The 12117-nt window shown below is 32.4% G+C and overlaps 3 protein-coding genes across 4 annotated transcripts; 1 reads left to right on the top strand and 2 right to left on the bottom strand.

The window, feature by feature from the left end:
* Window positions 1–30: 30 nt before the first annotated feature.
* Window positions 31–1866, bottom strand: LOC132911329 (ATPase WRNIP1-like). Its single transcript, XM_060967938.1, has 4 exons — window positions 1567–1866; window positions 678–1503; window positions 308–535; window positions 31–249 (listed from the first exon to the last, which is right to left on the bottom strand). The coding sequence occupies exons 1-4, from the start codon at window positions 1849–1851 to the stop codon at window positions 155–157; spliced, it is 1434 nt and encodes a 477-aa protein (XP_060823921.1). The 5' UTR covers window positions 1852–1866; the 3' UTR covers window positions 31–154.
* Window positions 1867–2619: 753 nt separating this feature from the next.
* LOC132911324 (uncharacterized) lies at window positions 2620–4498 on the top strand. The gene is made up of 2 exons (XM_060967933.1): window positions 2620–2782; window positions 2866–4498. The coding sequence occupies exon 2, from the start codon at window positions 2904–2906 to the stop codon at window positions 4473–4475; it is 1572 nt and encodes a 523-aa protein (XP_060823916.1). The 5' UTR covers window positions 2620–2782; window positions 2866–2903; the 3' UTR covers window positions 4476–4498.
* A 95-nt stretch (window positions 4499–4593) lies between these two features.
* On the bottom strand, window positions 4594–7534 carry LOC132911320 (EGF domain-specific O-linked N-acetylglucosamine transferase). Of its 2 annotated transcripts, none has more exons than XM_060967925.1 (10): window positions 7091–7534; window positions 6667–6873; window positions 6450–6598; window positions 6217–6380; window positions 6018–6138; window positions 5796–5949; window positions 5515–5715; window positions 5291–5424; window positions 5129–5231; window positions 4594–5051 (listed from the first exon to the last, which is right to left on the bottom strand). In XM_060967925.1, exons 1-10 carry the CDS (start codon window positions 7268–7270, stop codon window positions 4791–4793), a joined length of 1674 nt encoding a protein of 557 aa, XP_060823908.1. In that variant the 5' UTR covers window positions 7271–7534; the 3' UTR covers window positions 4594–4790. The 2 variants fall into 2 exon arrangements, with proteins under 2 accessions (XP_060823908.1, XP_060823909.1); XM_060967926.1 differs by having other exon boundaries at window positions 6018–6135.
* Window positions 7535–12117: the final 4583 nt, after the last annotated feature.

Here is a 12117-nt window from a genome sequence, read left to right as displayed (position 1 = left end):
TCAGTAAAATATGTTCGACTTTTCAATAAATTAGACTTACATAACTTTATTTTAATTATTTCAATGTGTATGAAGTAGAACTTGTTTTGTGTAGGTAAAACAAGTTGAAAATTGTTTTTTAGAAGAAAGTATGTTGGGCGATACAGAGAATTTATCAACTTTCGGAGAAGAAATCAACATGCTGTAAGCTAAATGGTAGGTATGTTTGAACGTCTTTCTCTTTACGCAATAAATTTCCTTCTTGGCAACCTATAAAGAATAATTAGTGAAAATGATTAAATTTTATGTCAAATATTTAATATCTTACCAGAACTAGCATAATGTTTTTCTTGTCCTGTACTATCTCTGATATGTACTGGTACTGTAGGTTGTGGACCTTTATGGTTTATAATTATATTTTTAACAGATTTTAAAGCATTATACACAAGTTGAGACTTTGGTGCTCTAGTTAAATATATGACACATTGTGTTAAAATCACATCACATTCTGGCATTCCGATCATTTGACATCCATGCATAGTATGAACAGCTATGCCTAGAATTTTAAATTAATCTCTTATGTTACTGTGTTATTCATTACAATATTAAGTTACTTCAAAGTGCATTCTGTTTCAAGACAACTGCAAGCTCTTTCATCTTCCTGCGTTAATAAATAAACTGCTATGAATCATATATACCTAAAGCATCAGGGTCTGCTAAACCAATATCTTCACTTGATATTCTTACTAATCTTCTTGCTATGTCCACTGGATCTTCTTTAACTGCCATAATCCGTGCTAACCAATATAAAGATGCGTTTTCTTTGCCAGCTTTTATTGATTTGTGTAAAGCAGAATATAAATGATGAGTATTATTATGTTTATCGGATAATGTATGTGCTTGTTTAAGACTTTTTTTAACATCTTCAAGAGTTATTGAAACAAGATGAGAAGGACTTAGTTCGTTTGACACTTTACTTTGAACTGCCAGATCTAAACTATTTAATGCAACACGTGCATCTCCATCACATATCTCTGCTAGCCAATCAATTACCATCTGATTAATGGAGAAACATGGTTTAGAACTACAGCTTAAATTATACTTTAAATTAGTCAATAAAGTTTTTTCTGGAAAACTATATATCTCTCCGTTAATAGATGAAATGGCTTTACAAAGAATATCTACAATATTTGATACCGTTAACTTATTTAAAACAAATACACGGCATCTACTTAGCAGAGCAGAATTTAAACTATAAGATGGATTCTCTGTAGTTGTACCAATTAGAGTAAATGTGCCTGCCTCGATATGTGGTAAAAAAATATCTTGTTGCAATTTATTAAAGCGATGTATTTCATCCATAAATACAATAGCTTGATTGCTCAATTTTGATTTAGTTTTTGTTGTGTTAACAATATTTCTGATATTACTCACACCAGAGGATGTTGCAGAAAGATTTGTAATATATACTTTTTCTCCATGTATTTCTTTAATTAGTTTTGATATAACATTAGCTAGAGATGTCTGAAAAATATTTTAAGAGATAAATAATAATTACAAAGTGATACAAATTTATAAATATCTTACCTTTCCACATCCTGGTGGACCCCAAAGTATCATGCTAGGAATATGTCCTTTCATTAGCATTTGTTTTAGTATTGTGTGAGATCCAATAATGTTTTCCTGTCCTATGTAATCATCAATGCATGTAGGCCTCATTCTTTCCGAAAGAGAAATGAATTCTTTATTTGGTAATGATTTCTGTTGATTCATATTTGTTATATTAATCACTGTATTGGCTTTGTGTTTCTTTAGTGGATTTGTTTCATTAATATCTTCATATGAAAGAGATCTCTTTGTTGTTGATAACATGTTGTTTCATTGTTGTTGTTTTCATTAAAATTGTATCAATTGAAGCAAAGCATAAATCAATATGATTTTCTATATCATCTTTAGAATAATATTTTCTGCATACTGGACACAACATAATACTCAGATTTTTCTGTACATTGTTCTATACACTGCATCAGTTGTGTGTAGTTTGAATTTGTTATTGTTTATTTTCAATCAATTTATAATATTCGAATATTTTATTTATCATTAAAATCTGATTATTTCTAACCAGATTGAGCGTGAAGAAAATACGTTCCTTAGTTTAAACGATTTAAATTAGATTTCTGACATTAAGATGGATCGTAGCGTCATCTATCGCTTATTGTATACGTTTCAGTTATTATAGAGATACATATTATCTGTCCAACAAGTCGAGGCAGTAAAGTAAACAAAATTTGATTATTGTGGCTGCAACTATTGGCTACTAACTAGTATCATTGGAGTGTCATTTGAATGTCACTAGTCGGCAGCCAATAGTTGCAGCCACAGTAATCAAATTTTGTTTACGTTTACTGCCTCGTCTCATTGGACAGACCATACATATAAAAATAGAGTGCGCGAGCGAGCTGAAAAAGCAATAGAGTACGATGCATGGAGGTCCTTTGTCCCCTTGATTTCTTATCTAATAATGCTACAAGAACACATAATGCATATTCATGCACGCAATAAATTATAAATGTAACATATAATACTGATCAATGAGGGATATCAGTCAGCATGCCTGATTTGGCAAGGGCAGAAGCGACCTCTATGCAGCGTTCTTTTTCTATTCCTTTCTATCATTCACTTACACGGCAATATTTGACTTTCGCACTGTGTGTATGTCTTTATAGACATTGTCATTAGTTTAAAACACTAATCGACTTGAATTATTTGTAACTGCAGTTTGCATAAAATGCAATATTTTGAGGTAGATATTCAGATAATGTTCTTCCAAGTAGGTTGGAATTTTCGCAGTATTCTGTATTACCAATAAATATTGTTTCTTTACAGATTTTTTGTCAGGACAAATAATTATTCGTTGCATAAATATGTCAACTGCATGGAATAAAAATATCTATCGCCAAGAACAAGAAGCATTTGTCTCTGGTCATGGCGGGACAACCTCCAGAGAGGTCATATATGCACTCATGCCAAATATTTGTAGTATTCTTTTAACTAAAACTGTAGTGGGTCTTTTACAACGGGTTATTCATAAAAATATTAGGGTTATAATAGAATTTGCGTTAATTGTAATCCCATGTATTTTATGTTGTACTATATTGTCTGACTATGTTATTACAGTATGTTGTGTCATGCTTATGATATCTATTCTTAATATTTTATTATTAGGAATTAATTCTGATGTTAGATCACAGTACAATATGAGACCGGCTACTGGCAAAAGGCCCTTCATTACAAATTTTAGAGCATTTGTTAACTTATTAACAGCAGTATGTATACTAGCCATAGATTTTCACATTTTTCCTCGTAAATTTGCCAAAACTGAAGTGTTTGGGTATAGTTTAATGGATACTGGTGTTGGGTTATTTATATTTGCTAATGCTTTAGTGGCTCCAGAAGCCAAAGACTATGCTCTTAAACTTGAAATAGGTTTTTTCCATACTATATCAAAAAATATTAAGCAATCAGCAAGAAGTTGTATTCCACTTTTAATATTAGGCTTTAGCAGGACTGTTGCCATTGAAATTTTAGGTTATCAGAAGCATGTCACTGAATATGGCATTCATTGGAATTTTTATATTACTCTTGCCTTTGTTAAATTATTTACTAGTTCTATAACAGGTACTATCAATTCAAAGTACTCACTGTTATCAGGAATTTGGATTTTAGGAATGCATGAATGTGTTTTGAATACTAAGGGGTTGAAGGAATGGGTTTTGAGTAATAAACCAAGGAATGATTTTATATCTGCTAATAGGGAAGGTGTGGTATCTGTACCTGGATATGTTGGGCTTTATCTAATAGGTGTAGCAATTGGTAGGCTAATACATTCTACTTATGAGAATTCAAATACACCAAATTCGTTATTACATAAGCATAAAAAATTTCATATTAAATCACTTGATTATAAATTTGGTGCGTTCTATAATGAGTCTATGATTTTATGCATTAAATTGTCCTTGATAGCAGCACAAACGTGTGCAGCTGCTTTATTTTGCGATTCAAATTTTGGAGTATCTAGACGATTAGCAAATTCAGGTTATTGTACGTGGATTCTGACTTTAGGTGTTATGGTACTTACGTTATTACTACTTATAGAAGTAATACATGATATATTAATTCATGGAACCATATATCCGAAACTTATACAGAGGAAGAAAAAAACATGTAAAACGAATGTAAAAAGTAAGCGAGATGGTGTGCCTGATAAATGCCAGAGATATACGAATAAAAGTATAATTGAAATATTCGAAGCTGTAAATTACAATGGTCTATTTTTCTTTTTATTGTCAAACTTAATGACTGGCGCGATTAATATGTTAATACGTACGTTATATGTAAGTCACTTAAAAGCTTTACTAATATTGATTGCATACATGGCTGTAAATATAGTATCAGTTTTATTTTTGTACAGAAACCAGGTACGAATTAAATTATAAATAAAAATGTACAATTCGTTGTATTGATTGTAGAGTATGCACTTTTCTACATCGTATAATTAAATAACGAATTAGCGTGAACAATTAGTAACTTCGAAAAATTTACACTGCCACTGTGTAGACATGTCAAATTGTATTCCATATTTATTGCTGCTCTTTTTTATTAAAATAAGTATATACATATATTTGTATAAAAATAAGTAAAAAGTTTAGTTGGTAACAAGTCATTTCTTTCGCTCGATATTAATACTAATAATCGTGAGCCTATTATTCAGAGGTTTCGTTGTCATCGAAACAAATTACCTAAAATATTTATCATAATTCATCTTTGGATTGAATGTCAGATTTCAAGTCGGTTACTTTCTTCGACTTCGGAGTTGCATTTACATCACTTGTTGTTCTAGTCTGATTTTTTGTTCCTGTTCCCTTATGTTGTAATCGTTCACTGATAAATCTTTTGAATAAATCATGATTTTTCACATAATCCGTAGCTTGTGAAACTATACGTAAAAATTCTTTGACGTCAAAACTATAGTTAGTGAATTTTGCGTGTGCTCCTCCATCAGGATGCGTACCCTGTACAGAATTTTAATTAGTCTTGCAATAAATGTTGAGGAAATTTTGTTCTTTTTATTTGGGATACAATCGCTTACGGGATCTTGTTGCACTAGCATTGAGGCATTTTCCCACGTAAAGTACTTTACACCGCGTAAACGGGCGAGATCTTTATAACATCCTGGATCTTCGCAATTATATCTGCACAGTAATTATGTATGAGATACATTTCCGTGAGAAATCATACCTGTTATACTTACATCTCAAATACTGCTGCCCAATCTGGTAAAAACATAAGATGCGTTAATCCAGCTCCATGTATTCCAATAAAAATGTCAGAGTTTCTTGTAATTTCTAATTGTTTTTTGAATGATATTTTTTTATTGTATACTACCTGAGAGGGAAAACATGTTTTAAATATATTGTAATTATATTTATTTACCACCTTAATTAATTTCTTATGCCATATTTAAAACCTCTCTACCTTTCGCACTTTATACTCTGGATTTTCCTTCAAAGCCTTTGCTAATTCATCCTCGTTCAAAATTCTTCGATATTGAGTATCTCTGCTAAGTAAAGTAACTCGTATCCTTTGGTCCTTTCTTTCGTGATGAGGTATACGTAATCTATGTAACACGTGGTCGCCGAAAGCTTTAAACAATCCACTCTTTTCACAGCCATAAATCTAAAAGCGTATCCATTGATACAAAATTTGCTTTGACCTTATGATCGCGATCTCAATAAACAAAAAGTGAGTAATCGTACAAGAGGTGTATTATAGTAAAGACCAAAGATCATTCGTGGCAATAGGGGAAACACGAGATTCTTGAAGCAGACGGTTTCTCCGCGGAACGTATGTAAATCCCAGAGCGGATTTCTCGTGAAAGCCTGGAAGGCGTCTTGGAATGCAGAACGGTAGCTGAAAGTAAAAGAGAACTCATGGTATCTAGTATCTTGTAGTTTTTGTATTGCACTGGTGTCAGTTACCTGTAGCTTTCCCAGATCATTATATGATTATCAGTGCTGAATGCAGCGGGGTGCGAGAGGTTTACGTGTAATGACGCGTATAAGTTGAAAAAGTCGCAAAAATGATGATACATATTTACTACTGAAACAGAATGACTTGCGTGTTCGACGAATTTTGCATCACAGTCACTAATCGGGAGAATCATTTTTTACGACTTACTAGCGTCTATTTTCATTATGTACGTTGGTTTTTCGATCACGATATCACAGTCGTGGTTGACAATCGGCGGTCGAGGTAATTTCCGGAAATTTCGCAATTCAGGTCCCCAAGATTGCAATGGGCTAATATGGTCCGCGTTTTCTTGCAATCTTTTCTCATTTAATCTGGATGACCGAGATAATATGAGTACTAAGCGAGATAAAGGTAATTAATTAACGCGTTGCTTTAATTACGTGCAATATCCTCCAATTTGACCCTCTTTCAGAACATCCATCTTATATCGTATAGGTTCCTTTCTTTGAATTAAATCCGTGAAATTGATCATTATGTTCCTTGCTCGACAAAATCTCATGTGCTCCGAACACTCTAGCGACGAGTCGTCCTATGATCGAAAGTATGAAATAAGAAATAAAAGAAAGCATATATTTCCTTTAATTTAGTGAAACTTACCACAAACAATGGTTTGCAAAATATCGACATTTCTTTCCTTTGGTCGCGTACGTAGCCAAAATCACCTTGAGCGTAAAATGTTTCTACCTGTGCTTTTTTTGTTGTTACCCATCCTCTGTGATCACCTGGACATTGAGGAACGGAAAAAGAATTTTCGGCTTTGCAATTCGGCTCGTAACCCCAACAAGCTTTGGTATCAAGGCTACCCTAAGTTTTTCCAAGAAAAATTCTTCGTTAATGTCTTTCGTAAGCTCGAATTTTATACAAGTGTTTGCGCGTGTGCTCAATGCTTCCACGACTATCGTATTACGCTTTCGTGCAAATAATAAAAACGAAATAACAATGAGAAATACACCGGGCATATAATTTCTCCTTTAATCTATAAATCCTAACAGAATCACGCTATTAACAAATCGCGTATTACCTTGTATGGACAGGCGGTATTATTACGGCACTCTTCGGCCACCGTGGGAAAAGAGTTGAAGTAATACTTGATGTGATCAGACGGCAGATCAATTTCCGTGTAATTACTGTATGTTTGTGTGATCGCGAACACCAGTACGATTGTCACTGAGTATTTAATACTTAAAGCGTTATCTGTCATCCTAGCGAGATGCACTAATGAAAATTAAATCGAGATTCCCTGAGAGATGGTGTCGTGCACTCGCTTTACAGAGTGACTGCACGTCGTGAATGGAGGAGGAACCACCTGTACGAGCGAATGGGTATATGACCTCACCTACTGTGCGTAGGCTCTGTCATACAAACACCAACGTTCATGTACAGCCACATGAACGCGTATCTTCTTAAAAAAATCGGTGAAAGTCAATGTTAGAGGTAGACACGCGGTAACTTACATCATTTATGGCGCACTAACGTGACTATCACAGATAAGATGTAGGATAGATTCAACACCTTATGGGAGTTCGTGTTACACCTCCTGAAATACCGATCGTGCAAAAAATCAATGGGTTTGTTTGTGCCCTCTATGGTTTTGAGTACTGAATGTAAGAATCTAGAGATTATATACAGACATACATTAAATTCAACCACAAAAGTTGGTAGAATCAGCAGAAATAATAATACCTCGTTTGCAACATTCCATTAAAATTGTCAAAATTTAAATTAAAAATTATGCTGGCATCTGTTTTTAGAGCGTAAAAATATTATAATCACGGTCTTATCGAAAGAAGCTTGGGAGAACAGGTATTTGATTTCACTTTCATGTCAATTAACTAATCATAAAAGATATAACTTAGAAAAAACGAAGCTGGCACCCCGCTGGGGGTAGCCGCCCACATGCTATATTTATTTTTTATTTATATTTTTTTTCTTCACCAACAAGATATAACACTTTACCAAATGTCCACAAGGACAAATTGTAAAATAACCAAAATAAAAAAAAAAAAAAAACGTCAATTAACTGCGTCGATAATAGACGTTTAATATACATACATACATACATACATACATACATGCATACATACATGCATACATATTTTTATTTTTAAATTCCCGATATGTACCATAAATGGATGTTATGTTTTCTATGTTAACAATACTCGTTAATAAAATTTCTTCATAATCAAATATCGGGAACAGCGTATTTACCTGTTGTAATAAACGTCACTACCAGTGTTATCGATTCAGGATAAATTCAGGTTATAACACAGACGAAGTACAGAAAGGAATTGTAACATTGATTAATTCTGTACCTCGCCTTCTTTTTTCCTACTTTATTCTAATTTAATTTTAATATTGTAATTATTATTAATTATTATTGTAATTATTATGAATTAGGAAGTACAATTCTATTATAAATTTGGGAAGTATTTTATTTCAAGTTTAAAGATTTGTTTTCATGTTCTTAAATTTCTTAAATAATCAACCTTATATTTTTAAGAAGAAATTATAATATACCATGCGCTGTAACAGATAGATTTTTTACATCCTCCATTTCCACCATCGGCTTCAATGGTTCCTGTCTGATGACCACCTTCATGATAATTTTCTCTGGGCTAGTGCATCACCGATGGTAACGTTCATCGCATCTAATCGTGAGTCATATACATTTTTGTTTCTCCGGTCACTCGAACATGTCGTAAGATGAAAGGTCCGAGTCGGCACGGGTGACTGGTTGTATTAAGTAGAATTTTTGGCGAACATAATGATCGCGAATACTTATTGTACTCATGAATGGTAATATTACTCTTTCTTTGCTATATGTATTAGTTCAGGATAGGTCTTCTTGCACGTGGAGATTTTAATAATTAGTTTGAAAATATATGTTTAAAAATATGTTCATGGTAATTATTTAGTCCATATATTATATGATAGTATAAAGTATTCAATATAAATACTTGAAAGTGACAAATTGTTATTATAATATATGATTACATACATGAATTAATGTAATACATATAAATTTGAATAAAAATAACAGACATAGAAGTGATTTCATTTGACAATTTTGAACTTCTAGCGTAGAAGTCGAATAACCTTCGACTTCGTTGTTATAAGAGCAGTAACTCTAATGCAACAATAGTGGCGATGTAATTTCATTTCTTCCTACATGATAACACTGAATCTTTCATATGACCGTCATATAATAAACTTTAGTACAATATAAAATATGAAGCTCAATATTTTCCGTATGAGAATGTACTAAATTTTACGTGCAAGAAGAGACTTTGCTACAGGTGGATTTTTTAATCAAAGCAATAAATTTAAACACTGCCTCAATGCTTTTGAAAATATGCTTTGATAAAGAGTTTGCCTGATATCATTTTTACCAATATTAAAACAGAGTCAATTATTTCATTTCATCGAGTTTTACTAACGAATACTTATTATAAAGTTAATAAAGTTTTTGATAAATATACCTTTTATTTATTATCAATTTCTTCCGTCAATAGTTTCAATAAAAATTAGAATTTCAATAATTTATGAAATTAATAAGGTAGAGCTATTATCATCTAAAATAAAGAAAGAAAATGCGAAATTAGGAAATGTGAATTCGTTAGATACGAAATGGATAAATTAATCTTTTTTCTAATTCAGGATTTTTAAATCCTAGAGATTTAAATTTTTCCGTGTTAATAGTCAGGACCTCACTCATGTGCCAAGGTGATACTTGGGTGGGAGAAAGGTCATAAGCACGATGACTTTATAACTCAACAATTTTTCAACGACTGACAACGTGTTAGCGTATCATGCACGACGTATTTTTCACATTGTATATGCGTGTGGTTAGGCTGTTGAATTACGTTGATTTTGCTCTTACTGTATTCAGAATAATTTTGAATATACATATGAGAAACATATATATATATATATATATATATATATATATACATATATTTTTCCAAAAAATGATATAATTCTTTTGGAGGACAAGCATAATCTTCTTATTTTTTTCTTTTTGATTAGAGAACTTCGAATCTAGAGGTAAGTTTTAACGAAGTTTCAGTAAGAGCTACGTAGCGAATAGGTCCGGCAAAATTTTGTCGTAGAAAAGGGCAACCATTAATGACTCCCCATCTTCTGGATGACTGGATCATCCAGAGTATAGGAAGTCATTCTCGTTACTACTTTGTCATTATGTTCGCCTTTAGTAGTATTTTCCTTTTTTGCCGATGTACAGCTTGGCTCATCATTATGCTTGGCAAATGGTAAATTTTTATTATTGTTGCGAATGATAAATGTCGGTTTGACTATTGCGAAATAGTTCAAATTTTGAGATTTAAGTCAGAATTGCGAATGAATATTCATTTCGGTTTGAGTTAAAATAGCAAGAACATTCCAAATCCGGTTTGATATTGTGTTGCGATCTGTTCGCGATTGTTTTAATTACTTTCCTATTTAACGTTATATCGATGAATTATATTCCTTTGAATAATTTTTACTGAGGTTTGTATCGAATTCTTTATGAGATATATTTCACACCTCATTTTACTCCGTTTTTAAAAATAACAGATTATTTTATATTTTGAAAATAAAAGAGTAAAATATTGATATATACATATATACATATAAAGTAGAGTTCTATACAAGTATAGAGTCACATAAATGTTACAATTGAATTTCATCTTTAGGTTCCAAATCTACTATTCCTCGTCGGTTTTTCGATGAAACCTGAACAATCAGTATTATTTCAAATATAAGTACTAATTGCATTATTATACGTATAGCTGATAGATACAAGTTTATAATAATAAGGCAAAGACTCAACACAATAATAATGATGGTAATAAATAACTAATAGTTAATAGATACAATTGTGAATAATACGATTAAGAATTATATAGAAAATAATATGAGCTAATTGGCTGCGGCTAGCAATTTCACAATTCAATTTAGTTGTAATTCCAACCACTATTAATGTTGCATTCTTATTCTGTGCTGAATCGGCAAAGTTGGAAATGATATTGTAATGGTAAGCAAGCTGCAGTTAGTCTTTGAGTATGGAATTAAAGAAATGCAATTTACTACTTTCATATTATTTTATATGTACTCGTCATTGAATATTTGCTGCACAAAGTATAATTTATTTATTTTCTTTATTATTTTACGTAGTTGTTCACATCGTCCTTTTACTAGAAATCTTTTTTACCAACTAAAGGTATATTAGAGTATGGCAGAAAATTACATAAATTAGTTCTCTTCGCAATTGGTTTTATACTTCTTAAAACGTCAATTTAAATTTTCCTAAATATTTTTTATACGAATCGATCGCATTTATCACATATGCCATTTAGCTAAATATTCCCAATAGCTAAAAAGTTACAGGAAATACAAGAATAATCTTCACAATTATCGTCAACTTCCGCAAGAAATTTGAAATTGTATTTTCCAGATTTTAACGTGAGAAATGTGTATTCTTCGGAATTAGTTTCACAGATATATCTACGTACATGGCGTACCTTGTTCTCGTAAAAGGCACGACTATATAGTGGTAGGTCTAACGTTACTATTGTCCAATGTCAGTGCAGAGTGATGGGTTTCGTTATTCAGCATGTTTGCACGCAAAATAAACGCTGTATTGACTCTCGATAAGTCCACGAGACGCACCTTATGCTAATTCCTCGTGGATACGTCAAAAACCGTTTCGATGTATACGGTAGAGACAGTTCGATCTTCTCTCGAGGCGTGGCCGATGTAGATCGTATCTTCGCAGTTTATACGATTTTGTTCGTCGAAGAGAGATTTGAATCTAAGGGTCTCGATGTGTACTGTTTGAAATACACCGAGTCCCACACTCGGTTAGGCATGAATCGTTACGTAATCTGGAAGACTCGGATAGCTGCAGTTCTTGTTGCTCGCAGGTGTCTTTATCTGTTCGCCAGAAATCCTTTCTATGCAATTAAAGCCAGGTTTGGTACAGTTAGACATTGTGGTCAACAAAAGGTACGTGTACGTCGGGCTAAGAAAGTTATTTATTTGGTACAACGA

The sequence above is a fragment of the Bombus pascuorum genome, chromosome 10 (assembly GCF_905332965.1).
Source record: "Bombus pascuorum chromosome 10, iyBomPasc1.1, whole genome shotgun sequence".
NCBI classification, from domain to species: Eukaryota; Metazoa; Arthropoda; class Insecta; order Hymenoptera; family Apidae; genus Bombus; species Bombus pascuorum.
This window is presented reverse-complemented; position numbering and strand designations above follow the sequence as displayed.

What these genes read in the sequence shown, in the direction of transcription:
- LOC132911329 (XM_060967938.1), bottom strand. Translation starts at nt 1,851, where the DNA reads ATGTTATCAACAACAAAGAGATCTCTTTCATATGAAGATATTAATGAA. An exon ending in AGCAGACCCTGATGCTTTAG is followed by an intron (nt 536 to 677) that starts GTATATATGATT and finishes TTAAAATTCTAG; the next exon opens with GCATAGCTGTTCATACTATG. An exon ending in AAAACATTATGCTAGTTCTG is followed by an intron (nt 250 to 307) that starts GTAAGATATTAA and finishes TATTCTTTATAG; the next exon opens with GTTGCCAAGAAGGAAATTTA.
- LOC132911324 (XM_060967933.1), top strand. Translation starts at nt 2,904, where the DNA reads ATGTCAACTGCATGGAATAAAAATATCTATCGCCAAGAACAAGAAGCA.
- LOC132911320 (XM_060967925.1), bottom strand. Translation starts at nt 7,270, where the DNA reads ATGACAGATAACGCTTTAAGTATTAAATACTCAGTGACAATCGTACTG. An exon ending in ATACCGCCTGTCCATACAAG is followed by an intron (nt 6,874 to 7,090) that starts GTAATACGCGAT and finishes GGAAAAACTTAG; the next exon opens with GGTAGCCTTGATACCAAAGC. An exon ending in CATAATGAAAATAGACGCTA is followed by an intron (nt 6,139 to 6,216) that starts GTAAGTCGTAAA and finishes ATTCTGTTTCAG; the next exon opens with TAGTAAATATGTATCATCAT.